We start from the raw sequence: 27,377 nt of genomic DNA on the forward strand, positions 1-27,377 counted from the left end.
AGCTCCCACCTCTCAAAGGCAGGGAGGAAAACTCAAGCGCGTGACCTCAGCCTCAAGCATACTGAAAAGAGAGACAAAATGAAACCTACCCTCTGGGGAAGAAGCTGTAAAGGGGGATGGGACCAGTATTACTCAGAGTAGCAAAAAAACCCAGGTTTGAGGCTGCAGTTTGACATCCTGACGCCATCAGCAGACCCTGCATTGTCTCGGGTCATCTTGCCACAGACCACAGGAATAGGACCATAGGATAATTTGGGTTGGGAAGGACCTGGGGAGGTGTCAGGTCCAACCTCCTACTTAAAGCAGGGTCAGCTCTGAGATCAGACCAGGATGCTCAAGGTTTAATGCAGTCTTGAAAACCTCCAAGGACAGAGGCTGTTCAGCCTCACTGGGCAGCCTGTGTCACTGCTGTCCTGGAGAAAAAGTTTTGCCTTAACATCCAGCCAGATCCTCTCTTGTTTCAATTGATGCCCATTGTCCCCATCCCCATCCTTGTCCTCGTCCCCATCCTCATTCCCATTCCCATCCCCATCCTCGTCCTCATCCCTGTCCCCGTCCTCAACCCCATCCCCGTCCTCATCCCTATCCTCGTCGTCATCCCTGTCCCTGTCCCCATCCCCGTCCCCATCCTCAACCCCATCCCCATCCTCATGCTCATCCCCATCCCCATCCTTGTCCTCATCCCCATCCCCATCCTCATCCCCATCCTTGTCCCCATCCCCATCCCCGTCCTCATCCCCATCCCCATCCTCATCCCCACCCTCGTCCCTGTCCCCATCCTCATCCTCACCCTCATCCCTATCCCCACCCTTGTCCCCATCCTCATTCCTGTCCCCATCCCCATCCTCGTCCCCATCCCCGTCCTCATCCCCATCCCCGTCCTCATGTTCGTCCTCATCCTCATCCCCATCCTCATCCCTGTCCCCATCCTCATCCCCATCCTTGTCCCCATCCCCACCCTTGTCCCCATCCTCATTCCCATCCTCATCCTCATCCCTGTCCCAGTCCCCATCCCCATCCCCGTTCCCATCCCCGCCCCACCCCACCCGGCCCCACCCCACCCGGCCCCACCCCCGCCCCTCCCTCTCCTGCCCCCGCCCCTGGGTGTGGCCGCCGGGGGGGCCGCCTTTGTCCGCCCCGGGGACCGTTCCTCTCCTCTCCGCATCCCTCCGCATCCCTCCTCCGCACCTCTCCGCGCCCCCCCCCGCCATGGCCGCCCCCCGCCCGGCGCACGGCTGCGGCAGCGGCGCGTTGCTGGGTCGCTTCGGCGTGTTGCTGCAGGCGCTGCTGGCTCTCTGCGCCTTCAGCACCCTCATGTGTGAGTACCGGGGGGGGGGGGGTCAGCCGGGATTTTACCCCCCCTGCCCCGTGGTGGGTGGCCGGTGAGGGCTAGGGGACGACGACACCCCTTTATTTGTAACGAGCATCAAGTTTTGCGGTGTCTACCTGTAGGATTTAAAGCGGTGGTTTGTAACAGCCGGCGGTTACGGTGCTTGTTCTCAAAAACTCTTGTTTCCAGCCTTAATCTGACGGTAATGAAGCGCCGCGGACTTGCAGCTATAATCCGGTAAAATTGGCTCCGCCTGTACGAGCGATTACTCAGTGGCTTAGAAAATTTTAATGAAGCGTGAAAACTAATGGTGTAACCCCATGATTTACAAGGAAGAAGCTAACAAAAATAGGGTGGGTGTCCGATACGATGCTGCTTGGTTAGAGTAATAGTGCCTCTAATTGCATTGTGATGTTATTTTGTTCAACTTTGCTCAAACTGTAAAGTTTCAGGGCTCCAGAGGCTGGGGGAGGAGGTTACCGAGAGAACGGGTTTAGCTGATTACTGCTGAGGGGTGGCAGTGAGAGAAAGCAGCAAGGTAGCAAGAAAAGGTGGAGAACACTAATACTAAAAGACTCGAGAAAATTTACTGTTGTTTTGTGCTGCAGCTGCTTTTTACTCCAAGCAACATGTGCGTTGCTCTTCTTTTGGGTTAAATGCTTTAACACAAGTTGAATAACATGCCAGAACTTGATCTGTTTTCCTTCTTTAAAAGCCTGCGGTGACGGTGAACTAAAACTTCCAAGTTTTCTGGCTAAGTAGCCACAGATTTTGAGGCTCACTTGCCCCTCTCTGCCTTCTGGAAACTGCTTTCAAAGGCGCCGGTGCTGCAGTTAACACCAAGCTGCCAGGGAAAACTGCAACAAGTTCTTCCTGTGGTAACTGATAGCTTTTTCCAGCTGGAATAGCCCAGTTGCAACACTTCACTGCTTGTGTTTCACCAAGTATTGACAGTAAGAATAGATTAATTTTGTGTGTCTGTTGCCCTTAGTGAAGTGTGCATGTGGGTTAATTGTCCCATAAACTCCATGGGGTGTCCCATAAAATCAAGGACATCAGTTAATCATGTTGAAATATTCCTGTGGATGAAGGCTACGTAACCGGTGCTAGCAAATCACCAACCCTGGGCTAACTGTTGCCCTCCCACTGGTGCAAGGGCTAATATTTCCTTGAAAGTTAACAACCCCTTGGTTAATGAGGAGAAACTGAAAGCCGATCCTACGCGGTTTCATTGTGAGTCCGCTCAATGACTAAAGCGGTGAAGGAAACCGCTGGCTGGGACCCCAAAAGCAGATGTGTTTACAGCCCTGGGATCTCAACCGCAGCACCTCCTCTGGCCGCAGCTGGGCTGGTGGTCCCTAATTCACCCCAGCTGTTTCTTATCTCTGCCCCATTCACACACTCCCAGCTGGAGGCTTTCTCAGATCTGCTGTTGGGGCTGTTTGTATGCAGACTTCTAACCCAGCATGGTTGTAGTGGGTTTACCAACGACTTTACGTTAGGCAATAACTTGTTCTGAAGCAGCTTTGGGGCTATTCAGGTGGTCACTTCAGTTGGCAGCCTCCTCGGGAGGAAAAGGTTCCAGCAGCTGGGAGATATGGGAACCTCTTGAGCTGGTGGTGATATGTGTGCAGAGTGAAAAAGGTTCCTGGGAACCTTGACCTTCATCCAGCCCAGCATTAAGTTGGGCAGTCCCAGCTGGATGACTACCTCATCTAGACCTTGGGGTGCTACTGTCACTGGAGTCGGCATCAGCCCGTCTTTGATACTTCTTCTTTCAGTATTGTGACATTCCTGGGTGTGTATTTCTGTCACCTGAATGTCTGTGATTTCTGTTTAATGGGATGTTACAGGCCAGCTTGCTTGGTCTTACAGGTCAATGAGTAGAAATTCAACTGCTATCTGAACCCAAGCCAATGCCTTTTGCATTCCTCCTACTTTAAAGTACCAGTTCAGCTTAGCTATAGGAGCATCTGAATTAGAATAGATCAGATTTCCAAATTGTGCAGATGCTGTTCAGAGCACTTAAAAACATCTAGAAAGAACTTGGACTAACAATAGCGTGGTGTTTTGCAGGTGTGAGCGCGTGGGATGCGCTCGCAGAGTATATACATCCACAGTATGGGTCCCAAACATGGCCTGTTGCAGGAGGGATAAATTTATACGTTGTTATCAGAGGAGTTTGTCCTTGAATTTCTGTCTTTTGGGGCTGTGGAAAGACTGTCTCCTGCCAACCTGGTAGGAGAATCCAACAGAGGAGGAAGTCAGTCTTACACGACTGTCTGAATTGATGTTCTGTGTCTGGGTTGTAGGAAGCACAGCTCATATGCAATCCTGGAAGAGAATATAGCGGCAAAATAGAGCTGGCACCTATGGTTTCAAGTTTTATTGCAACAGCCCACTGGGTTTCTCGAGGTCAGTTTAGCCTGTTGCAAAGGTCAATTTAGAGCAAAAGCTCTTGGGCAGCAGAGGGAGTACTTGTTTCCCTGTAATGGGATGAGTGGGATGGTTGCTCCCCATTGCTCTAGGGTACATGAAAGGGGTCCTTCGTGTGGTGAAAACAGGACCCAGAAGTAAACGATGCCCAGCCTTGGTAGGGAATCAGGGAAGTTGTTTAGTGTGGTTATATTAGTCTGGCTAACTACCATGAGCAATAGTGATGACAGAGTTCCTTTGAGCCTACAAACACTCTCTTGCTTTTCCAGCAAGAAGGTCTTTAAGCTTGTAGTCAAGCCTAATTCCAATGTGGTTGCAGGCTTGCTCCATTTGGTAATCAAATGAAAATGAGTTGTTATCCTTCCCGCCTGCCTGCGGTGGCTTTGGAGGCACTTTGGCTGTAAGGACACTTGCTGTGAGAACTAAGGCACAAACATTTGAAAGAAGAGGCAGTAAAGCCTAGAAGCTGCGGGGGTGTGTGGCAATCCAGTTCCCTGTGTAAGAGCTTGCCCATAGGGAGGTCATGACGTGGAGAAGTGTGGATAATTATGCAATCCCATCTCTGCCTTGCTCATCACTCAGCTGAGTGGAGAAAGCATGTTGCAGTTATCTCAGCTGCGGATTCTGGGTGTGATTTGGGGGTTGAGTCCCTGCAGCTGGTGCTATTTGTTTAAACCTTTTTTTGAGGAAGGGGCTGTAGACTAGCAAAAGTTGTTCAGGTTTGCACCCTGGACAGCAAAACCCTTTGAAATGAAGGGAGATCTCACGTAGGAATTTTGCTATAGCATTCTTTGTGGATTAACTGGAGTGCAAGAGAAACAGATTTGGGGAGTTAAAGGATCTTTTTCTCCATTGTGAATGGAAAAAGCTTTCCTTGGAACTGGTATACTTGTGTTCTACCCCACCACAAACAGTGTGGAGGACATCTAAGAACACTTATTTCTCTTCCAACTTCCTCTCTTCCTGAGACTGTCTTGGCAGCCCTCTGAGCTCCTGAATGAGGTTTAGTAGCCCTTGTGCTGCAGGTTTCAAAATACACTTGGCTCTTGGAGAGAGTTCATGCTGCCAGACAGGGAGAGCTGTTACTAGGCTGAGCTCCATAGCCCTCTTCACACAGTGAAACCTGGTTTTCAGCTTGACTTTTGAAAATGTCTTGATCCTGCCTTATGCGACAGCATTGTCCCTTTATCTCCTCTTGCACATCGTTGCTGGATGCATTCTTCCAGCACATCTTGCCTTAAGCTTAGCCTAAGGCGGCAGAGCTGTTTGCAGTAGGGACCCAGGTGCTGACCCCCCAGGCAGGGCTTGATGATGGAGGTGCTCTGTTAGCAGCTAGCGTGGTGTTTTACACCCTGGCCCAAGTATCATGTCCTGAGGCAGGACCGCGGAATAGGAGTTTGCCAAACTGACTGTAAAAAAAGCAGTGGCTCTTGACTGTGGTAGGAAACTGCTGGTAAAGAATGTAAGAAGTATCCCCTTGCTCTATGGTCTGTGTTTTCCTGGTCCCTGTGGACTTACCAGTTGACCTTGCAATGCATTTTACTCCAGGATGGTGGGCAGTTGGTTAGTGAAAATGGGAAACAGGATCCTAGTGTATGGAAGTGTCTGAACTTTGAGGGGGACTAGTGGAAGTGGTGGTACTTGTCTCCATCACATAAATCAAACTTAAGCAACCTTTTGTGACTTTTTAGAGGGCCAAGGGGTAATCATTTTAAACTAAAGGAGTGCAGATTCAGACTAGATATAAGGAAGAAATTTTTTATAATGTGGGTGGTGAAACCCTGGCACAGGTTGCCCAGAGAGGTGGTCGATGCCCCATCCCTGGAAACATTCAAGGTCAGGTTGGACGGGGCTCTGAGCAACCTGATCGAGTTGAAGATGTCCCTGCTCATGGCAGGAGGGGTTGGACTAGATGACTTTAAAGGTCCCTTCCAACCCAAACCATTCTGTGATCCTGCCCCAGTGCTAAGTTCACTCTTGTTGCTATATATACTTTGAGTTGCAGCACTGTTGCTGTGCTTCAAAATTGTCTTGAGTGCTTTCTATGTGTGTCCTGGCTTTTACCCTGAAAATCTCTCATAAGGGTGTGTGGAAGTGTGTGTGCATGTCAGGAAAGAGAAGAAATAAAAGATAGATCACTTGATCTGTCCAGACTTCCATTCTGGTTTGAAATAAATTTGCCCAGGACACGAGAGCACTACAGGCTTACTGTGCCCAAGACAGGCTCTGCTGACTTTGCTTCCTCCAATACAAGTGCATAACTGTGTTTGATTTTGATTATTCACACACATGTATATTTAAACGGGAACTTCACTGCTGCAGATGCTTTTCCCTCTAGGGGAAAACAAAACCACAAAGGTTAACTGTGTCTCTGGAAATGCAAAGCATGGGGCTTTGCGGAGTGTAGTAGTCAATTTACGCGTAGGTTTGTGGGTTAAGCAAAAAGCTGCATATGGCAGGACTCTCAAGACGTTTTTCTTCTGCTTCAGTACATCTGAAAACTGGCTGAGCTTGAAAATGTACATTGCGCTTTGTAAGCTGGAAGGTCTGTACAGCACTTGATGTGCTTCATTAAGCTGCATGCAGCTTTCTACAAAGCTTTTGATATGTCAGCTGTTGATTAAGTTGACCTCTTCTTGCAAGTCACCTTTTGAACAGCTAAACAGAGCAGTAAAAGCTGCGTGCTAAGCGAGGACTGTGAGGTTCCTGGTTTCTGAAGGAAAAAAATGGGTTGGATGAGCCGAGAAATGAGCTGGCAAACTAGAACTGCGTGAAAAGTTATCTGTAACCCAAGAGCTGCGAAGCAGCTTGCACCTTACTGAATTGGTTCCGCAACATGTGGTGAGCAGTTGATGTTGTAGGTGACTTTTAACTCTTTACAAGAAACTTTACAGGGAAACTGGTCTTCTGTAATTAAGAGATGCAGCAAGTAAAGCTTTGAGGAGTCTGTTAAATTTCCGGCTGTTTGGTTTTTAACAGCATTTGTGAGAAAACTGTATGGCAGATAGACTTTAACGATAACTACCAGCCCAATTGCATCACTTCATTCTTCAGGTATTGCTCTCTTACTGATCTCAGATCTTATGGTCTTGAGATAAAGCATTCTTTGTCTAAACCCCATTTTTCAAGGGACTGACTTGAAACGTAGCGATGCTTTATATGGAGAGAGTCACTACTGCCTCCCCCAGGACAGAGTTAAATAAAACACTCTGCATTTGAGCTGGAGCCCAGCCCGAATCCAGGTATCCCATAAGATCTACCGTGCCATTAAATAATATGCCCTGTTCTCAATATGCAAAGCCTGACTGATGCTTGTTATCTCAAAGCTATGGTTTATGACCACCTGGCACTTGGCTATAATGACAGCTGTAAAAATCCACGTAGAAATAAGACACACAGGGTAGAGCTTAAAACCGAGGACCAAAGTACTATGTGGCCTTCATTTGGGCAGTTAGGGTCCCCAGATGGATGAATGTTCCAGCTGAGGCTCTTGATACGTCTCTGCAGGGTGGATGATGGGGAGGTGGTGCTGCTCTGTGGGTTCCAGCGCTTCCCCTGCACTAGACCTGCAGATGACTCTGGATTTGTATGGGGAATAGGAATAGGTGGGATAAAAAAATGTGAGCAACAACACAAGAAAGGGAAGAAGACCAGCTGTTATGCTCCTCTTGCAAGTCAGAGCACTCTAACCCAGTATAAACCCTTACCTGAAAGGTGCTGTAGAGTAGCCCAGCGATAGCTGGATATCTTCAGGAGGAGCTAGTTCAATCTATATACTTCCCTGCTGCCTCAGGTCTTGCAGACCCAGAGATAACCTAGAACATACCCTCCGTTCCCAGCCCTTCCTTAAAGTATCCCCTCTGCCAGTTTTGCCACAGGTGTTTACGTTCTTGAAGCATTGGTACAAGCGTATTTGGGAGGGACTGACTAAATACATCTAGTGCGGACTAGAGGGTGTAAGTCAGTAGCAATCTGTCCCGTTAAACCACTGGTAGGACTTCTGCTGCTCCCTGAACTGATGGAGGGTGTGTGTTTTGAGCCTTTCCAGCTTGGGTGTGCTTTTATCTCGCGAGCAGCGGCTGCTGCTTCCTCCCATTGTGTCTCAGGTCGAGCCGCCGGAGTAGCTGCATGCCCAGGCTAAGAATAGTGCCAGACCCCAGGGTTTTGGCCTCTGTATCCTGTATGTTGGCTTCTTTCCTGCCTGGGGCTTGGAAAAAGCCTGGGAAAGGGTGTGTACTTCAAAATAGGGTGAAATGTGTTATTGGAGACTATACTGCCTATAAATAACATGGAGGCTGGGCAGGCGAAGAGCTTCTGTTTCCTCCCTGGTACAGTAGCTCCGAGTCCTCTTCTGCAAAGGCCAGAAATAAACTCCTGACACATTTGCTAGTGTGACATTGTCCCAGAGATGGGCTTTACAGTAGGCAATTTAGCTAGCCCCTCTCTTAAAAGGAGGTGACAGCGTAACCAGTTCCGGGCATTGCAGCCTTTATTTTTGGTGGACCATTCACAATTTTAGTGCATTAACGCTGCAGTGCTTTCTCTGAGTACTTCTAATATCAGGTTCATTTTCAGTATTCATCCTCTGGGGCATGCCGCTGAGCTCAGTGGGGTCAGGCTTGCACCTCCTGTAAATCAAGTCCTAAAAGCTTTGTCTGTTGAGTCGACATCTCCCTTCCAAACCTCAACTTTTGAATCCTTTGGTTGATTGCAGTAATATTTATCGAGGAGATGGTCTGACTTGCAGTCAAGCATACCTAAGCTTCTCCTAGGGAAATAAGTTTTCCCCCTTTAATTTTGTAGAAAACTGACTTAGGAGTCTGTTTTGCTAATCAGCAGCTAGTTGCTACTGCAGCTAATTCTGCCTAAATTAGGGGGTTTATTTCCGAGAGGGGTAAAAGGCACCTGTGCTGATGCACACATCTGCAGTGTCTGAATACAGTATGGGGTCCATGGGGGATGCAGGGGGGATGTTAGACACAGGAGAGCTCCACCATCAATGGGGTGAGGAACAGCACGAGGGAATTGGGTGGTTGCTGCTGTCCTTGTCTTAATTGATTATAACAAATGGAGAATTTGTTTAAAAACAGAAGTAGACTGTGCAACAGCATTGCTGCAGACTTGGGTAACTCCAGGGAACTGTATGTGTCTAGGGCAGGCAAAGCTGTCCCCTTTCTACTGCATCAAGAAAACACCATAATAAATGTCTACAACTTACTACTCTGGAGGGGAAAAAAAAAAAGCGAGGATAGCTGTCATTGAGCTTTTATCTTCCAGTTTTCTGACTATTTACATATCCCAAACTTTTTTTTTTTACATTTCATGGGTTCTTACTCAGATGGCCAACTTCCCCCCAGCCTGGTGGTCCCGAGGGAATTTCAAGTCTGTATGATCTTTATTGTCCTTGGCTGAAGAGGAAGGGCCTGGGAGTATTTTGTTTCCTGCCCTGCCCTTTCTCGGCCATGGGCAGGGTATGTCACTCGAACTGTCACTCATCTTCCTTCCCTTCTGGTTTAATTTCATGGCTTTTTGTCTGCATTAACTGGAGCCAAGTAGGTGGAGAGAGGTAACTTAGGAGGACAGCAAATCAAGAAGGCAGGCTGTCATCTCAGTGGTGCTTTGCTCCTGATTAATGGGATAGACCTGGGTTCCCGTGTCCTGACTCTTCTAGGAGCATCTTCTTCCCACCTGCCCAACCTTTTCCTGGGATGCTTTGGACCACGTGGCAAGTCTGAATGCTCACACAGCACTTCACGTCCACGCTGTAGCGAAATAGGGTCAGTGCAGGGTTGGGTCCTGCAGGAAGAACCTGGACAAGCAGTCTCCATCTTCCTCTGTTTAGCACCTTGTTTTTTCATGGTGCTTGCTGTAGCACCCTGCTCTGTTACAAGGATCCATAGTCATGAACGTGGCATTTTCAGCTTTATTTCACCCAGCATCTCCTATCAACCTGTGGCGTCTCTGCAGCAGCAGTACGCACCATGGGGTGGTTTTGTGCTGTCAGAGAGGTAGTTGACTTGACACAACTCCCAGATTTGCTGCTCTTCAGAACACAACTAGCTCTGCTCTGTGATAAAAGGGACAACTCAGTAGGCCATCGACGCTAGCTGGGACTTGCCTTAAACATGCTGCAAACATCCAGACTTTACACCACCAGTGAAAATGTGAGTTGAGGCTGATTTCTCAAGCTGCGCCGCTTGAAGTTAACCCTGGAGCAATTGTTACCAACCTGCATTCAGCTTTGAGGTTCCTTGCTGCTTTTAGACTTCAGAGATTTGTCTGAAAGCTTGCCTGTACTTCCACTGGTGTTTTCTTCCCATTAGAAAGACGGGGGGGGGGGGGAGTAGAATCTAAAGGTTCCTGTGGATTGTACTTGTTTCATTTGTTAGTAGGACTAGTTTCCTATTTAGCAGTGGTGTGAAGAGGCATGAAGTGAGATCGGCAGTCCTTTCTGTGTGTGTATAGCATGCTTGCAAAGACCTAAAAAGCAGTGACTAGCATGTGGGTCTGAGGAGCAAATGCATGCCAGAAACCTGGGGGACCTGTGCTTTTCTGGCCTGTGGTGTGGTCCAGAGTGCTGCCCTAACTGAGCCTGCAGGTATCTGGCAGTTTGGGAAGATCACTTGGCTATAGAGATGTGCAGTAACATTGCTTCCTTGCAAAAGCCAGCTCACTTTACAAATGGGCAAAGCTGAGAAGGCAAGCGGAGTTAAAATAATCTGTGCTGTGGTTGGTAGCGCTGTTGAGAAGACAAATTCCTGGTGTAGACCCAGTACGTGCTAGTCTCATTTTTAATCTAGTTGGATGGGGGTTCTTTCCTATCTTGTGCAGCTCTGTGTGCACTAAACTAAATTTTTAATTGGTTATAGGTGCTAGAACTTAAATATCACATATTTCTTGTTTGCTTGATGCACGCATAAGCACGCACAACTTTTCTTAAAATAAATCTTAAGGGTGGCTTGATCTATCCGAGCCATGGTAGCAAACCCTTGCCTACAGCCGGTGGAAAGCTGAGTTGACCCCAGTGAGTGAAGACAGGTTTTGAGAAGAGCAAAGGAGACTTCAGCCTTTTTCCAACCCCATCCAGCTGAGCCTGTGGCTGTGCATGCCATGGCTTGGCTCTCGGCAGGGCTTGGAAGAGGAGAGGGACACTTTGCAGTTGCTGCTCAGCCTGTTGCTCCAGAGCCCCACTGTGTTCCCAAAACACAACAGAAGCAGTGCTGCTTCAGAGAGGGTTTCATCAGCTCCTTGAGCTTTCAAAGGCCTGTTGCTACTTTTATGTGGATTTAGCATCACCCCTAACCTCTGGGTCACAGCTACCAAACAACTCTGCTGCCTCTTTAAGCTCTGGTAATCTTGGCTGGATTTCTGGTTTAATTTGGAGACAGCCTGCTGCAGCTCTGCACAGTAAATGCCCTATTAAGCAGTTAATTATTTCTCCATAATACTAGCTTTTATCTTTAATACAACAGTTTTACTGTCTCTGATAATTACACAGTCTCGGATAACTCTCTTAAATCTAATGAGGCATGACAAGCTGTGTTCAACAAGGCACCACACCATTAACTTCTTACCTCTTACTTGTCATCTTATCACACTGAATTACTGTATTTCTAGCCTGAGTGGCTGTGGATACATAACATGTCACTTCTCATTAAGACAATAATGAAAATCATCCCTGGTGCTCTCATGGTCAGGCTAGTGGTCAGCTGGCTGACCTGGTGGCCTGCAGACCCTTCCCAGCAGCTTCTCTGCAGCATCATGCTCTTTGCCCTGTGAGCTGAGCAATCTTGTTTAGGTTCGGTTTAAACACTTCTGGCCACTCAAAACAGCTCGCCTGGTCCATGGGTCTCTTGCTTGTGGGTGGGTGAAATGCAAATGACCCTTTGAAGAGCATCAGTGATGATGGACCTTGTTTGTGCTGATGGAAGTCACTGCTGCAGGGATAGCTCATGGTGTGACTCAGCTGGATGAGGGAAACCAGGTGTTTTTTTCTGGATGGGGATAGGACACAAACGGCTGCAGCAGTGCCTAGTGTAACTCGATGTGACTGCTGCTTTGTTACTCATTAATGGCAATAGTAGATCAGGTCATTGGAGTGCTGGTTTGGTTTTCTGTGGATTTGAGCGTGGCACTGAAAACCCTGCATGTGCCTGACCGAAGCCCTGGGGTTAGGGGGATTGTTTTTTCATATATCGCCCTGTCACCTTGCCAGTATAAGAAGTACAAAGTTTTACTTCTGAAATGTCGAGGCTCCTGGCAGGGAAGCTCCTGCATCCTTCCAGGCTGGACCAGGAAGGCATTTCCCAGGGGAACGAGCCCAGGCTGTCCCTTGGGGCAGGGGGTAAGGCTCCAGCTGGCAGGCTGGGTGCTCAAGCACAGCTGGCCTGAACAGATCAGTTAATTACCATCTAGATGCAGAACAGCAAAGAGCCCTTTATTTGGAAATCGGCTGTATCCAGCTAATGTTTTGGTGCTTCTTCTCAGCCTTTCCTGAGCCTGCCGCTGGCTCTGCTTTTGGAGGTGGGTTTGCTTTCTGGTACATGGAGCCTGTATGAGTTGTGATGTTAAAGCTGTGTGTTTCCCCACCGAGTAGGGGAGGAAAAAGTTTCAGGTTATAACCCGAGTCATTCAGATTCCCTGTGGGCATTTTATGGGATGCCCATGGGACCAGCTACTGTGGTGTGCCTGTATTAGATCAGTTCCTGGCTCTAAAAGGGCAGTTTTACTTGGACAGAAGCTGTTAGCTTCTCCGCAGTTTCATTAACTGAAAGACTAAACAGTGCGTGGAGCGCAAATCTGGAAAGAGAACTGGATACCAAGTTATGTTTTAAAATGGTGCTGGCCTTATCAGCAGTGTTAGTGATCTACAATGGACCAGAGGTGTTGCTTGTGCCCCGTTCCTCCTACAGGCAGTACGGAAACTCATGTCTAGAAAAGTGCATCTCCTTACCCCACTGGAGAGCAGGCAGAAGCATTTGGCTGCGATGTCCCTGCTTTTGTCTGTGGCACTCTGGGGCCCTGTCTTCATATCCCCTGGGAAGCATCCTCATGTGCCAAGAACTGTCAGCAGTGGAAAAAAAAAAAGTCCCTTTGGTTGTAAATTTGAAGGCAGTGGCTGATTACTTGTAGCTGGGTGGGCGGGGGGGGATGAAGAAAGAATAGCTGTGACAAGTGGGCTGGTGTGTGTCTGTTCTGGCTTTTGGTTGCTTTTTAAAGGAGCAGAGTAGGTTACAGGGCTCCCAAGGGTGAAGACTTAAGTGATGATAAAATAGATGAATGGATGGTCTGTTTGGGCTTCTGCAGTCTGCATACTCTGCAGTGCTCATTGCAGTGATCTGCCTGGTATCGGGCGCAGCTGGGATGTATAGAAGGATTTGGTGATTAATGCTTACAGTATGTACTCTTGGAGTGGTTTCTCTAACAGGGTCATACGTCGCACATTGATTCATACTCATGTGTCCTGCTGCTTTCAGGCTCTTGGTTTCACTAGATGGCACCACCAAGCAGCCGCTCTGCTCGCATCCCCAGCTGCACTGCCAGCAGTTAGAGAGGATGCACTGAATTTATTATTTTTTTCCATTTCCCTCAAAAATGTTGTAGCTCATTATTTTTAACTCTGAATCTTGTTCAAGCTGGCAGCGTGTTTGGGAACTGATTGTGGCAGATTTAACCCGCTGCCCATCTTGAGCTCGTTAGCACTGGTGAGGAGAGTGGTTCCAGCAGCCAGGACGATGTCGGGGATCTGGACCCTCTGTGTCTCCCTGAGGTTTGGAAGCAGCGTGCTTGGGGCAGCAGCTGTAATGATGATGTCTCTAGCTCTTGATGTAGCTATTGGCAACCTTACCACAAAGCAAGACAGTGCCACTGACTGCCCTTTGCTTTTGGTTTGGTGGTTGTTGGGGTTTTTTCCTCCAATTAATAAATCTAATGTAGTGGAAAAGCCTCTTCCAGGTCTGCTTGTTCCAGAGCATTGGTACCTGTGGGTTTAAAGGGAGAAGAGTTGCCCTGGTAGCTGATATTTTCTAAAATGGGCTTCTAGCTGGAGCGACAGCAAAACAGTCAAAAATTACTTCTGCATGGGATGAGGTACCTGGTACTTTTCCATTCGCAGCTCCTATTTGTGCATGTAAAAGCTGCTTGAACCCAAGGAGAGCATCAAATCTCTGTGACAAACTAACTGGGACCCTCTGAGGTGCTTCTGCAGTGCTCAGACCCTGCTCTGAGTAAAGCTAGGTAAAAATCCAACTTGCTGTTATCTCCAGGTAGTAACTAGAAAAAACTCAGAGCAGCAACTGTAAGAGACAGCACCAGAGAACTCCTCCTGAGAGGAGGAGAGATGTGAAGGACTGCAAGGAGCAAACTCCTCCGTGGCCAGAGGGGCTTCATTTAAAGAATCATAGAATGGTTTGGGTTGGAAGGGACCTTTTAAAGGTCATCTAGTCCAACCCTCCTGCAATGAGCAGGAACATCTTCGACTAGGTCAGGTTGCTCGAAGCCCTGTCCAGCCTGACCTTGAATGTTTTCAAGGAAGGTAGAGTTTCTTCAGATATTTTTTTCAGGGCATGTGGTTGGTGGTACTGAAGCCGTGTGTCTCAGACTACTGTTCCACAGTGGTAGCCAGTGGGAATGCAAAATATTGTGTAATGAAATAATGGTTTAGTACTAGCTGGTGCAAGCGTGGAGCCATACCAGCTCGCAGGGGTTTGGGGGTTGGCACTGGTACCTCTATGCTGGAGAAGTGTGCAAGGTCCTGCTTCTTCAAAGGTCTTCTGGTCCTGTTAGCTACAAGGAGGAGATGCCTTTATTGTGCTGCTGTGACTCAAAAGCTAAACAGACTCAGCCCATATCATTTGCTGTTGCTACCATAATTTCATGTTGCCTGGAAGAATTATTAGGGCTGATAGGTAGTGATGAACCCTCCCTAGCTTCCCTTAGGTCACTTCCCAGGGCATGAAAATGCTGCTGCTGAAGGATGCCAGAAGCACACAAATACCTCCCAAACACCTCTGCTGTTCATCCTTCTGACCTGTGGGTGCATGTGTTGTTTCTGGTTAGTTTGGAGCCAGGTCCTTCAGCTTGGCTCAGCTTTAGACTGGCAAATGCTGAGGGTCCTCCAGATTTTTTTGACTACTTTTGCATTGAGGATTGGCACAGACCACACATGTGTATCGGTTCAACTCTGCTAGTTAATGTAACCTCTCTAATTTTCTTTGCAGTAAAACGATTTAGGGAACCGAAGGAAGAGAGGCGTCCCTGGAGGATATGGTAAGATTTTTAATTTGGAGCTGGAAAAGACCATGTAAATGTAATATTATTTTCTCTTATACTAACAGTCTTCTAGGCCCTCTGAATATCCTGCATGGTATTTAGTCATTAAATTAAATGCTTTGCTGCCACTTCCCAAAGAAAGCTCCATAAAGTAGCTAGTGCTCCCTAGAAGTAAAATTCCCTGCCTAGCTCCTCCAGAAAAGCTTGGTTTTACTGTAGGTGACTGAACTGAGAGGTTATGGTCCCCTCTAATCTGCTGGCATCCCTGCACATGGGCTCTCTCCCAGACAGGGTCAAGTTTTGTTCTTAAATTTGACTAATCACTTTGGTGTCCCCTGACCAAGCTCAGGCATAGACCAGGCAACATGTTTGGCCGTGTGTTGATATAAGGTAGCCGGGTATTGCTGTCAGCTTTGGACACCTCTACAAAGCATCTCTGTATTGTAGGATTTATGGGCTGCCGAGAGGTGGGCATATGGTTGGGATCAGCTTATGGTCAGGCTGGCTGGGCAGCATGGAGCTACCAGCTGATGTTCATGGTGAAAAGCCTGTCAGTCTCCTCAGTTTTGTTTCTTCCTCTAAAATAATTTGGGAACTCTATCCAATTCCCTGTGGATGGGTGCAAAAATTGTAAGTAGCTGAACACCTTCCCTGCACCTACTGCTGGTTGGAGAAACTGAGGCTGGGCTGGGCACTGGAGGGTGAACTGCCCTTTGCTGGAGGCTAGAACTCAGCAGCAGATCTGCAAGACTGAGCTGGTATGTGCTGAAGTGGGTTTTTGGTTTGGGTTGGGTTTTTTTAAGTGTTTGGAGTTGGCCAAACTGCCGCTTTTCACCACGTACAACTTCTCGGGGATCAGGAATGCATCTCGGAGGAAAGCAGATCCGTGCAGGGCCTTTGCTTCGGTGACTGATCTGTTGCTGGTGCTCCAGGGCACAGATCTTTTTGCCTTTTTTCTCCAGGTTTTATGATACTTCCAAGCAAGCAATAGGTGCCCTCTTCATCCACTTTGCCAATGTTTTTCTGTCGGATCTCACCGAAGAGGACCCCTGCTCTCTGTAAGTACGCGAGGTGCTTGCATTCATGTCCTACATCTGTAAAAGGAAGAAGAAAGCCTTTTCGAAAATGTCATGCACAGTGAAAACTGATCTATTTGAAGTCCTACATGGGGATAAACCATGCTGAACTTATTTTCAGGGTCTGGGTTGTCTTCTGGTCTTTGCAATCTGCTGGTCTGATGAAGATGAAGTAGTGCAGCCATGCTTTTCTGATGATTAAAAGCACCTTGAAATATACTGGCAAAAAGCTGCAGTAAATAACACAGCGGTGTCCCATGCAACTACAACTCTTAAATCTGCCATTTGTTTGCACACCAGACTTTGCAATTTGTCTGGTCTCGGACCAGTATTGAGAATGTTTTCTTAACTGTGTGGGTGAAGGCCTTTGTCCAATGTAAGGATATTTTTTTTGGACATTCAGTTGCACCTACCAGGTGTATTCCCATAGTCCTGCTGGGGCGCTTTCTAAGCCAGAGTTAGGACTTAATGTAGAAGTGCCACCTGTACTTCAGACCAGCCACTTTGCAGCTACAAATTTAGTTTCAGAATTAACTTTATCTTGTTTTGAGAAACTTCTCTAGGCTCCAAAATGCTGCTGAAAACCTTCTGGCCCATCTCTTTTTTTATATATTAAAGTGCTGCACCTTGATATGTTTCTTTAAACAGACACAAGTTTGGCTGAGGCTAAATATAATCTCTAAAATGATTTATCGTTGTTTTTTAAACAGACACTGTTTTAAAATAAACCCTTCTGTGCTTATGCTGTGCCCTTTGGGTTTGTTTTTTTTATTATTATTATTATTCTTAATGTGTATTTTACATTTCCCTGTGCTGTTTGACTTGTCATCCTGAACCAGGCAGCTTAAAACTCTACAGCCCTGTCCCTGGGCTTTGAGGTTCATACACTATGTGTCCTGCCCAGTATAAACCACCAGAGCTTCATGTTTGTATCGGAGTACTCTGATTTCAGCAGCTGGAAGCTGTATTAAGCTAGCCTGAGCCTTTGGGTGTAGAAAAACTTAATGTCATGTTTTTGAAGTGGATATCAAAAGCAGATTGTTATTTTCAGTGTCTTTATTCAGAGGCAGTATCAAGTTCTGGAAAAGGAAATGTTCATTCCTGTAGCTCTGTGCTTGGTATTTTCTTCATGCTGTAGAAATCTGGCCTGATCTGGCAGAAAGTATTCCAATAATGGAAAACTGGCCAGAAAACATTAGTCTGAATGATTTTTTTTTTCTCTGGAGTTCATTAAAATACCAAGCCCTGGATTAGAGCTTGGCCCCGCAATCCCCAGAAGGTCCCTGCAGGTCTCCTGCCTCTGGTTCTTTCTCCAGTGAAGCTGCAGAGCAAACCTGTCGAGTCCAAATCTCCTTGTAGGGATGGGTGCAGCTCTTGGATCTGCAGTGAGGACCCTGAACTGAAGACTTTTGGGGACCCCAGGATGCCTGCTGTTGAGCCAGGGCTTGTCACCTCTCCCAAGACCTTCTGCTTCTCAGTCTGTGTCTCTGCTTGTAGGAGCCTCTTGCAGCTGCTCAGTAAAATGGACCTTTTTTTGTCTCTTCTGCACAGCTTGCAGAGGGGCTGTGGTGTCAAAGAAGCTTCCATTTTCTTTGTATGAAATTCCAGAAATGTTTGGTTCTGCTTCCCTGAAACTTGGGGTTTCATCCTAATAAGAACACAAGATGCTGCAAATGGAAAGCCTCCTTTTGGGGGTAAATCTTAAGCAAGGCTAGCCCAGGAAGTATTTAATGCTATATGAATAAATGAGCAATGCCAGAGAGTTGGCAGAGCCTGCTCCCTTCTCTGCTGAACAGGCTTTTAAACTAAGGAATTGCTGGTAAGGCTATAGGAAAATCCAATAAAAGAGAAAGGAAGTGAGTTTGGACTATTAAGTGGGGATTTTTTTTAAATCTTGGGGGTTTTTTATGGATTCCCATATTGAAATAAAAGATTTTGAATAAGATTTAAGAACACAGCTGAAACCTGAATTTTCCTCTGCTCTTAGCTACCTTATTAATTTCATCCTTGATGCCACGCTGGGGATGCTGCTGATCTGGCTTGGCGTGAAAGTCATCTCCTGGATCGTGCAGCATAAGAAGTACACGTACCTGGTCTTCGGAGAATACGGTAGGTGCCAACCTCTCCGCACAAAAGCGGCTTCTTTGCTCCCAGCTATGAACAGGGAGAAGGAAATGGCAGAAATTGCAGTTTGGGGATAAAACATGTGAGCAGCCGGCTTCTGTTATCCCTTCTCCAAGGAGCTCACGGCGTGGTCGTGATCAGTGTGTTAAATGCTGGGACGTCACTAGGTCGTGGGTAACTCTGCTGCCTTGCCAGGCACACTTGAGCGTAACGGGTTGGTGATGAACGGCTGAACGTTTCCTTGGGCAGATAATATACCCCCAGGACATGTATATGGTAAATTAAGGTGTTCGGGTGTGGTGGGTGGTGAGTTTTGTAGGGTTCTTCTGGGTTTTTTCGTAGCATCTCAGTTCAAAACATGGAGCTGTGCTTGCATTTGCCTTGAGGTGTAACGGGCATCAGCAGGACATAGCCTGGCCCCAAAACGGAGCTCTCAAATGACTTCGGGAGGGGGTGTGGAGGTGCCAGCTGGTTTAAACAAACAAACAAAACAAACAAAAAAAACCAACACGACCCCCCTCAATTTTAAGCATGCCTGAGCCTGGCCTCTGTCTTTGATTCTTGCCTTGAGATGGAGAAAAGGAGTTTCCGAAAAGCTTTTCTCAGCCAGCCCCACTAGAGGGTAGCACTTCTCTTCAGAAAGAGCAGAGCCAGCTTCCAGGAGAGCAGTGCTGCTCTATAGCTGCAGGGAAGGGAAAAATTAACCCTTTGCCTATTTCAGGTTGTATCTGATATAAAGACGAATTCAGTCTTACTTTAGAAAACACATCCTGTTCCTACCAATCACGTTCCCACCTTTATGACCTTAATCATTAAGTTTATTCTGAAGGTAGTCTTATTCCTTTATATTCTTAGTAGCTGCTCTGATAACCGAGCTGGTGAAACTTGGACCATAACAGGATTAGTGTGGAGACCCCACTGGCTTGTGAGCTCTTACTCGGGCTCACGTTCAGCTTGTGTCAATGGGTCATGGCACAGGATGAAGGGGATGCATCGAAATGATGGGACGTGGCAGGGCTGACTCTCATCAAACCTGAGAGTGGCTTTAGAGGCTACAGTGGTCTCCAGAGCAGGTTCAGCATCCTGACAGCATGTATTTGGTGGGCTTTTTTTCCTAATGTGTTCCATATATGTGGTTTTTTTCCTAATGGCTCTTTCTCAAAATGCTGAGGAGCCACAGAGTGCTGAAGTCGTTCAGATGAGACAGCAGAGAAATCCAGATGTTCTTGATTCAGGGACTGACATTTTTTCCCCTCTTTGAGCAACAAGGACTCAAAGCCCAGCCACAGCCATCCCAGGGCACAGCGTCAGCTTCACATGCCACATCTGCAGTTGAGCAGAAGCAAGGAAATGTTGAAGTGTATTGACAGCTTGCTTTAACCTTGCAGAGCAGTAATGAACTTCCATTGAGCTGTAGCTGGACCCTCATGAAGGCTGGCTTAGAGTACAGAAACAGTTCACTCCCCTGAGGAAATCTTGCTTTCATTAAAAATAATAAAAAAAGTTTCTGCTGTTGCTTGAATTTAGGTCTTGAATGGGGGATTAAATATCTCATCCGAGCGCTGTTCTCGGTGCAGGTCTCTGGCCAGAGTGACCACAATGGAAAAGTTAGGTGGAAGTCAAGTGGCGTGTCCAATGCAATCCTGCTGTAGGGCTAGGGAAGGAAAACACTGCTATCCTCATCTCAGATGTTAAGTAACTTCCAAAACCATTTGGAAGATGCTAGTAAACTTTGTACAGTTTAATACAGGCTCCAGAAATATGATTTGTTTTCTAGTCTAATTGCTGTACCAGATTTTATGTTGCTTTCCTCAATTCTCCTGAGGAGCAAAAGTGTCTCACGCAGTCCTGCAGAGGAGGAAGGGCAGAATACCAGGGAAGCACCAAATCTGTGGTGCAGACAATGGTGAGTGCCATTGCTCCAACCATCAGGAAAGAACAGTTTTGTCTTTGTCCAGTATAGCCAGTACCCATCTACCTGCATGGCCTTCAAGGGAAAAAAAAAAAAAAAAAAAACAACCTCTTGCAGCTGCTTCCTTTCTGACCCTCCAACTCTTGGTTGCATCCCTGCAACTGATGCAAACCGCTGCAGTTACCCGTCGTTCTGGGCTCCAGCAGTCCCTTCTGCTCTGCCGTCGGTATGCCCGTCTCCACGGCCCTGGGTGGTTCTCCCTGTATGACTGTAGTAGCTGCATTAATGAGGAAGGAAAGAAAAGGGAAGCGAAAGCACCTAAATCTATGCTGCTATTTTAAGCATGCAGCTGTCCAGGACTATTTAGAAAAATCAATTGCTTTTGTATTTCCAAAAACCAGGAGACGGCTGTTCTGAGATCGGCTTCTCTTGTGCCTGAGCTCTTAGCCAAAGGCTGCCACAGCCAGGAATGACCTGGGTTTTAGCTAGCGGAGAAGTCAAAGGCTCCCATATGCTTATGTTCCTCCATCTTTGCCCAACAGCTCTTGATTACTCTTTGGGCTGCTTCTAAGCACAGGAAACTGCATTTTAAAAGGCTGCTGTCTCTTCTGAAGATGCTTGGCTCCTGAGATCAAAGGTTGGAGAAGTTTATTCTTCATCTTGGTTCAAGTAGGCTTTGGAGAGTGATGGTTGCCTTACACAGACTCAAAGCTAACAAACTCCACAAATGCTCTGTGCTCCGTTGCTCTAGCAGGGTAGCAGCAGGCTGTGTCTATAGGCCCTTTCCCTGTAGGGAACTTCTGCAAGGAGGAGAAAAAAGCAGAGTTTAAGCTGCAAAGGACTTGGGAGGTGGATAGCCAGGGTCTTGGAGGTGCTGGTGGGCCTATACGGACTGAGCAGGGGAGATGCTGGCTGGAGTCAGAGTGTGCAAATGAAGCCTAGTTCAGCTTTGTGCCCCACCTCCAAACTTCTCCGGCCCTCTTCTCCCTCCCTCATTCCCATGGGAATAAGCAGGTCCCTAGAGGGACCCTCTGGATGGCTGCAGTGTCCTGGCATTTTAGTTGTGTCTAATAACTCTAAAGCGTTCCTTTAGAGATACTGGAGTATTTCTTTTAAGTAAGCATATGCTATGAATTTGTATTAAGAGATGGTTTCTGCAATGTGCAAGTAACATGCTCTAGAAAAGCATTAAGATACAAGGGGGAGAAAAAGAGGGTGTTCGTGCTTGAAAATGCCTCTTTGGATGCCCATCTGGATGCTGACTTGTGTATGACCGTGGTCGTGGTCGCTGACCAGTCTAAGCTTGATGCTTTGTGCTCATTCACTGTCTGGAAATGGAAAAGCATGTTGCTTGGAGGCCTTTAAAGTCTGTTTCATGGCCTGTTGAACTCTGCTGGTCAGATTTAGTTATAGGAGAATGTGCTCTGTGCCAGCTGCTGAGTTTAACTGAGGACCTGTGTAGGCTGCTTTTGGCCCTGTTGTGGTGGCGTACAAAATTTCCATAACAAATATTCCCACGTCCTGAAGCAGCCAAGGGAGCTGGCTCCTAATGCTTGAGGAAATACTGCTGAAAATAGCTCTAACCTGAGGGGCTGTCCTGTCCTTAGCATGCTTGGCCTTTCCAACCCTAGGACCAGGGGAGGAAAAGTAAGGAGGGGACTGAGGGTCGAGTGTGTGGTCAGGTCCTTTGCTCTCAGCAGGGCTGCAAACCGTTGAACCTCCTGGCTCTGGAGGATGGCAGCAGCGTTTACCCCGCTGCACTAGCAGTATCTCTGGGGACCGAAGACCCAGAGCAGTGGTGTGACGCTGCAAACTGGGGACTGATTCCAGCTGTATATACTCGCTTTTAGTTCAGGTGCAGGACATGCCAGAGAGGGTCTGGGATGTCCACTGGACCCACCTGGCTGCATTAGGTCCCAGTCTCTGAAAACCTGTTCTTGCCCTCCGGGTGAGCGCTTCTCTGCAATTCAGATGCTTTGCTGCTATTTCTTATCCTCCTCTATACTTGGCACTGATAATTAGATCCCTTGGTTTTGGAGGTGCCATTTGAGTATCTTTTAAGAGGTTTTTATTGACTTTTTCTATCCTCACCATGTCACCCAGTACAATTTTCAGTGCCTTCAAATATTTGCTTTTCCTCAACCCCCCTGAACCCTCTGCTTTAGCTATGGTTAAGCTTTTTCCTACCTGCTCAGTTCACACACAGTCCCCAAAAGACTGTAAATAAAGCTGGCAGTAACATGTGGGCTATGCTGACAGCTTGGTACATTAGACAGCCTGGATTAAAACTAATCCTGTTGTGTGGTAACAACTCAAATACCTCAAGCAGTGCCACTTTTGCTCTGCGAGCAGTCAGGCTCCCACGCACAAGCGGAATATGTGAGACGTGGTTTGTGTGAGCTGCTGCAGGCACCGGTGGCCCTAGGTCTGCACCAGGGAAGTTTTGCTGATGGTGGGGAGCACCAGCAACACTGCGGGAGGAGACCAGTCTTAATGCAGCGTGTGCATCCTTCGGGTTGAAGGAGGATATTTATTTCTATCCGGGTGGGAGATGGCTATAGAAAGGTTTGAGCAAAGGGTGTTCATTAAGCGAAAAGGAGACGTTGGTGGTAGAATCGATGTGTAGAGCTGAGATGTCCTGGGTTACCTTCCAACTAGAACTGGGGACAAGAAACTGGAAGTGTTTGAAGGGAGCAGGATACATGTTTTCCTAACAGGTGTGATGTGGAGGCTGCAAAGATCCTTTGGACCAGTTCCCTACTCTCCTATAAGGAAAGGGAAGCTCTGAACACAGCAAAGAGGAGGGCATCTATTTTTTTTTTTTTTTTTTTTTTTTTTACTTTAGCCTCCAGGTAGCAGATTAGTATTTTGCTGGCTGGCAATCTTGTGTGACAGAAACAGTCCTGTAGGCCCTCACCTAGATTTATGGAATGGAAACACTTCATGTAAGAAGAATCCTCTCCCATCCATGGAGCAGGGCACCTCTGGACAGCACTTGATCCATTAAAGACATTAAGTTGCATCTGAGGATGCCTCTGACCATCTTGCTGTAGGACGCCAGCACCTCGGTGGGGTGTGTGGTTAGCTGGGATCAGCTCAAGTTTTCCATCCTTGCTTCCTGTGGAAGGAGGAGATGTGTCCGATCTGTCTTATGGGCTTGTCCAGGGACCACACCAAAGCTCCCTCTTCCCCGATGAGATGCTAATAGATGGTGATTTGTATGTTACTGGTATTAGTCAGAGTTAGATGAATTAGTGGTGAGTTAGACTTGGATAATGGCCACTCTGAGGTGGATCAAGGATCCTCGGATGACTTCAGACCTGCTGATGTAAGGAGCAGCCAGCTGAGCTCCTTGGTGAAGGGGAAATGAGCCACCGTCTGTAGCTGAAGTCATCCTTGCAGCCCTGTGGGCCATGCTGCTGTTTCATTTTCATCTTTGTCCTGAGTTATTTTGGCACAGAGCAGCCTCCTGTCCTTGGGAGACCAAGATGTAGTAAGAAGTAACTGTGGAGACACCCTCTGATCTTCCTGTCAGGGGATAGAAATTAAGTCCTGCCTAACTCTCTGCTCCAGGATGGACTCCTGTACAGAAACATCTCATCTCATAGTCTGAAAACAAAGCTCAGAATGGAAAAGGAGGAGGAAGAGGTTGCAAACCAGTAGCAGTCCTGAGCTGTTTAAGGTGATAGAGCAGATGGCCAAATCTGGCCCCAGCATAGGTCTGTGGGTCTTTTTCCATACCCTTCCACTGTCTACCCTGGACACATAAGAAATGCTGATGTCCCTCTTAACTGTGGAGGAGATTCACAGCATCTTCTGTAGGCGGTGCAGAAAAGACCAGAGTGAGAAACAGGAATATTTGAAGCTCCATGCTGTGATGGAGGCACCTTTGACAAGGTGGGATGTGGTGGGTAGTAAGGGGTGCAGGTCTGTCCTGCTTAGTAGTACAGACTTGCTGTACCACTTGCACATGCCCTGTACACTTAGCAAGTGAAGCTGGCCTAACTGGGGCAGACCTCTGGTCTCAGAGAAGTGGGGTTTCCTAGGTAGGATCTTGCAGTTGCACAGCAAAAACTGTTCTCTAGCAAAGGGAGAAAAGGTTTTCCAAAGGCTGTCAAACCTCAAGAAAACTCAAGAGCAATTTGATGGGTTTCTTGCAAACTGGAAGTGAAAGGAAAATTTTTTGGGCGAAGAGCTGTTAACCTTGGAGACATGGGCAAGTCCATGCTGAGGGTGGGTTAAGAAGCAGGTTGTCTTCTCCAGTCTCTGTGTATCAGCCTGGTTAGCCAAAACCTGGCTAGGGCTGTCTAGTGCACAGTATGCAAAACTAAGAACCATAGCCTGCTGTTTGTGATGATGAATGGTAGAGATCTCCCATCCCCAAAAGGGCGTGAGGGGCCAGGTACTTGGGAGAGATGTCAAACTTGCTGCTGCTTTGTGGGCAAGCAAAGATGACAGAGGGGAGTGTTCTGCAAGTGCCGTCGTGACTGCAGCTCAGAAGAGCCGACTTGCAAAGGGTGCTGTGGCTGTTACTCCTGTCTCCCCATGGGGGACAGAACACAGCTGACAACACAGAGCAAAAGGGAAAGAGTTCAAATGCAGGAAGGACACAATGGATATGTTTGTTTTCCTGTTTTTTTTTGTACTCGCAGCTCGGATGGGTGATGGTAACACGGGGGTTTGTTGGTCTTGGGGTATGGGGCAAAGACCCCCACTCTACCTCACCTGTGCCAAAGACAGCTAGGCACACGAGGCTGCCGGGAGAGGCTGTCCACACTTTGGGAGGATCAAAGCCTCTCCGACCCTGGCCTTTAACTGCCAGCTGCCTGTAACACTGTTCCCGTCTCCTCTGCAGACCACCCATTAAGCCGTTGCCCGCCAGGGAGCGGAGACGTGTGCTTTCTGAAATCCTCCGCGGGCTCCGCTGCTTGCGCTTGCACGTAACCTTCCTGGCTCCCTCTTCCTTCCCTCCCTCTGTGCGGTTGCCTGCTGGCCTGGCGCGCTCTCCTCGCCGTCATCCCAGCTCAGCAGCTTCTCTGCACCTCGGGCTTCTCAGTCCTTCCCTCTCCCTTCCTTTCCTTCCTTCTCCAGCACAGCTTGAGCAATGGAAAAGGTGGGATGCGAGGTGATCGTTCTGAGGTCTCCGGCATGGAGACGCCGTACGCTTCTACTTCTTAGCCGTAGCTTTGCAACGAGGCAAATGTTTTGGTATGTTGCTAACAAATGACAGAATAAGGACAAATACACATGCAAACCTGGGAAGCGGATCCCCCTGGAGCTGGGCTTGGTTGGATACCAACTCTTACTAAATCCTGCTATGCACTGCTGGTCTCTGTGGCCAGAGGTTTACACAGTGGTTTGGATAAATGTGCTTTTTGCAAACTATGGGTGGTGTCTTCCCCTGCCACGTCTCAGCTGTATTGTGCTGAGAAAAGTGGGGCAGAGCTCCCAGTCCGCTGCCATCTGACAGCACGTCGAGCATTGGCATCTCGCGGTGGGTTGGGTTCTCTTGCACAGATGCAATTCCAAATTTTGGCCTGATTATGCTGGAAACAAGTGTTGCTGGGGGTTATCTTTATATTCAAGTGGTAAAAGGAAATGCTGCAGCTTTCCTAAGCCAGATACTGTAGCTCAGTTTTGCAGACCTGAGATACTCTGATGAGCCTGGGAAGATGATAACCAGCTGTCAGGGTGCTTACAGAGGGCTGAAGCAAGCACATGTAATAGATATGGTACCATTAGCATTGTTAACAATGCAAATATGCTTTTACTTATTACTTGGTAAGTACCCCATTGGAAGCATTCATATTTAATTAGCATTGATTCTTTTTGAGTCAATTGCTCTAAAACCTGGAGCAATGGAGCCCCTGTCTCTTGCTCAGACAGCAAGTATCACGTAACCAGCCGTTTACTTCATCAGCAAAAAAAAAAAATTAATTCTGTTTAGGACTGAAAGCTTATGCTTCTTGTATTGAAAATGGTGACCAGAAATTTTCAGACTGTTGCTGGTGACTGGGTGGATAAGGCTTGGCAGGAGGCAAATTGCAGATGATGTCTTTAATGACTGATTTTTTTTTTTTTTTTACTTTTTTTTAATAGGGGAGTGTGCAGGATACTCACTGGTCCTTGTATAGAGGAGGGTCAGTCCAGTCTCGGGGATTGCTATTGGGACTAGCTTTAATTCAGGAAGGATTATCAGTCTGCCATTCTGGTCAAAATGGCCAGGATTTTGTGAGCTACTCCTAAGAGGCTCCTATCCACTGGAAAGGTGGGGGAAAAGTGGAGGGGATCCAGCTCTGCAGACTTTTCTAGGTTTGCCAAGTGAAAAGAAATTAAATCTCTGGTACCTTGATAAGAGGGTACCAGACAAGGGGCAAACAAAACAACTGATGCCCCAAAGCAATGCATGCTTGTAAGGAACGGTTTGAGTAGGATGCTGAGGTTTCTGAGCTTTGAAGCTTTCTCTAAGGATGATTTTAGTGGTCTGTGCTTTGAGGAGAGGGGATACTTGCACCCTTTTACAAGCAGGGCTTCCTCCCCTCAAACCCCTGTATCCAGCCAGCTCAAAGTAGCTTAACACCATGGGGTGGATACTGGTAATGGCCATTGGTGGCTGAAGGAGAGGGGCAAAAATGCATCTCCAAGGCCCTGTGCATCCTTTCCCCCAAGTGGAGGAGAACATATTTGTTATCTAAACCAAGATTCATAAAAGTTGATCCAGTCTCCTTAGAGTTACCAGGAATGGCTTTTCCATTAGGCACTCAAGATACAGCTAAGCTGTGGCCCTCGAGAGCTCAGGAGTGGCTGTGAGTGCTGGGGTTGCTGGATAAACAGGGAATTTCAGGTTTTCAGGCAGAGCCAGAGCTGTGTCTCTCCCCTTTTACAGAAGCTGCCTGTCTGCTTTGTGGGATGCTTGTAGGACTTGCTCCAGCAAAGCAGTTGATCCAGAAAGGACAGGCGATGGGGCAAGGGGATGCAAGGCAAGATTTTTGGTGGTGGTTTTCTCCTCTTGGTGTATTTCAGAGGTAAGGAATGGAGAACAAGGCAGGAGGAAGATGAATACAGATATTGTTAGCATCTGGGAGGTAGGTAGGGCTTTTTAAGTCACGTCTGAAATTCCTTTGTTACTTGCTTGCCCTTCAAATTAACCAGAGGTCTGGTTAATTGCCATCTTCATTTCAGAATCTGCCCTAAAAGGAGTAGAAAAAGAGAACTGGCTTCTAGAACA

At 47.4% G+C, this 27,377-nt stretch overlaps 1 protein-coding gene across 1 annotated transcript in view; it reads left to right on the forward strand.

The window, feature by feature from the left end:
- Positions 1 to 1,158: 1,158 nt before the first annotated feature.
- Positions 1,159 to 27,377, forward strand: part of LOC104322793 (store-operated calcium entry regulator STIMATE) — a 39,012-nt gene continuing 12,793 nt past the window's right edge. The window contains exons 1-4 of the mRNA XM_069801568.1: positions 1,159 to 1,318; positions 14,986 to 15,034; positions 16,000 to 16,095; positions 18,101 to 18,222. Coding sequence (XP_069657669.1) covers positions 1,210 to 1,318; positions 14,986 to 15,034; positions 16,000 to 16,095; positions 18,101 to 18,222 — 376 coding nt within the window. The 5' untranslated portion in view covers positions 1,159 to 1,209. The remainder of the gene's footprint in view (positions 1,319 to 14,985; positions 15,035 to 15,999; positions 16,096 to 18,100; positions 18,223 to 27,377) is intronic.

Source organism: Haliaeetus albicilla, chromosome 14, assembly GCF_947461875.1.
Source record: "Haliaeetus albicilla chromosome 14, bHalAlb1.1, whole genome shotgun sequence".
In the NCBI taxonomy this organism is placed as follows: Eukaryota; Metazoa; Chordata; class Aves; order Accipitriformes; family Accipitridae; genus Haliaeetus; species Haliaeetus albicilla.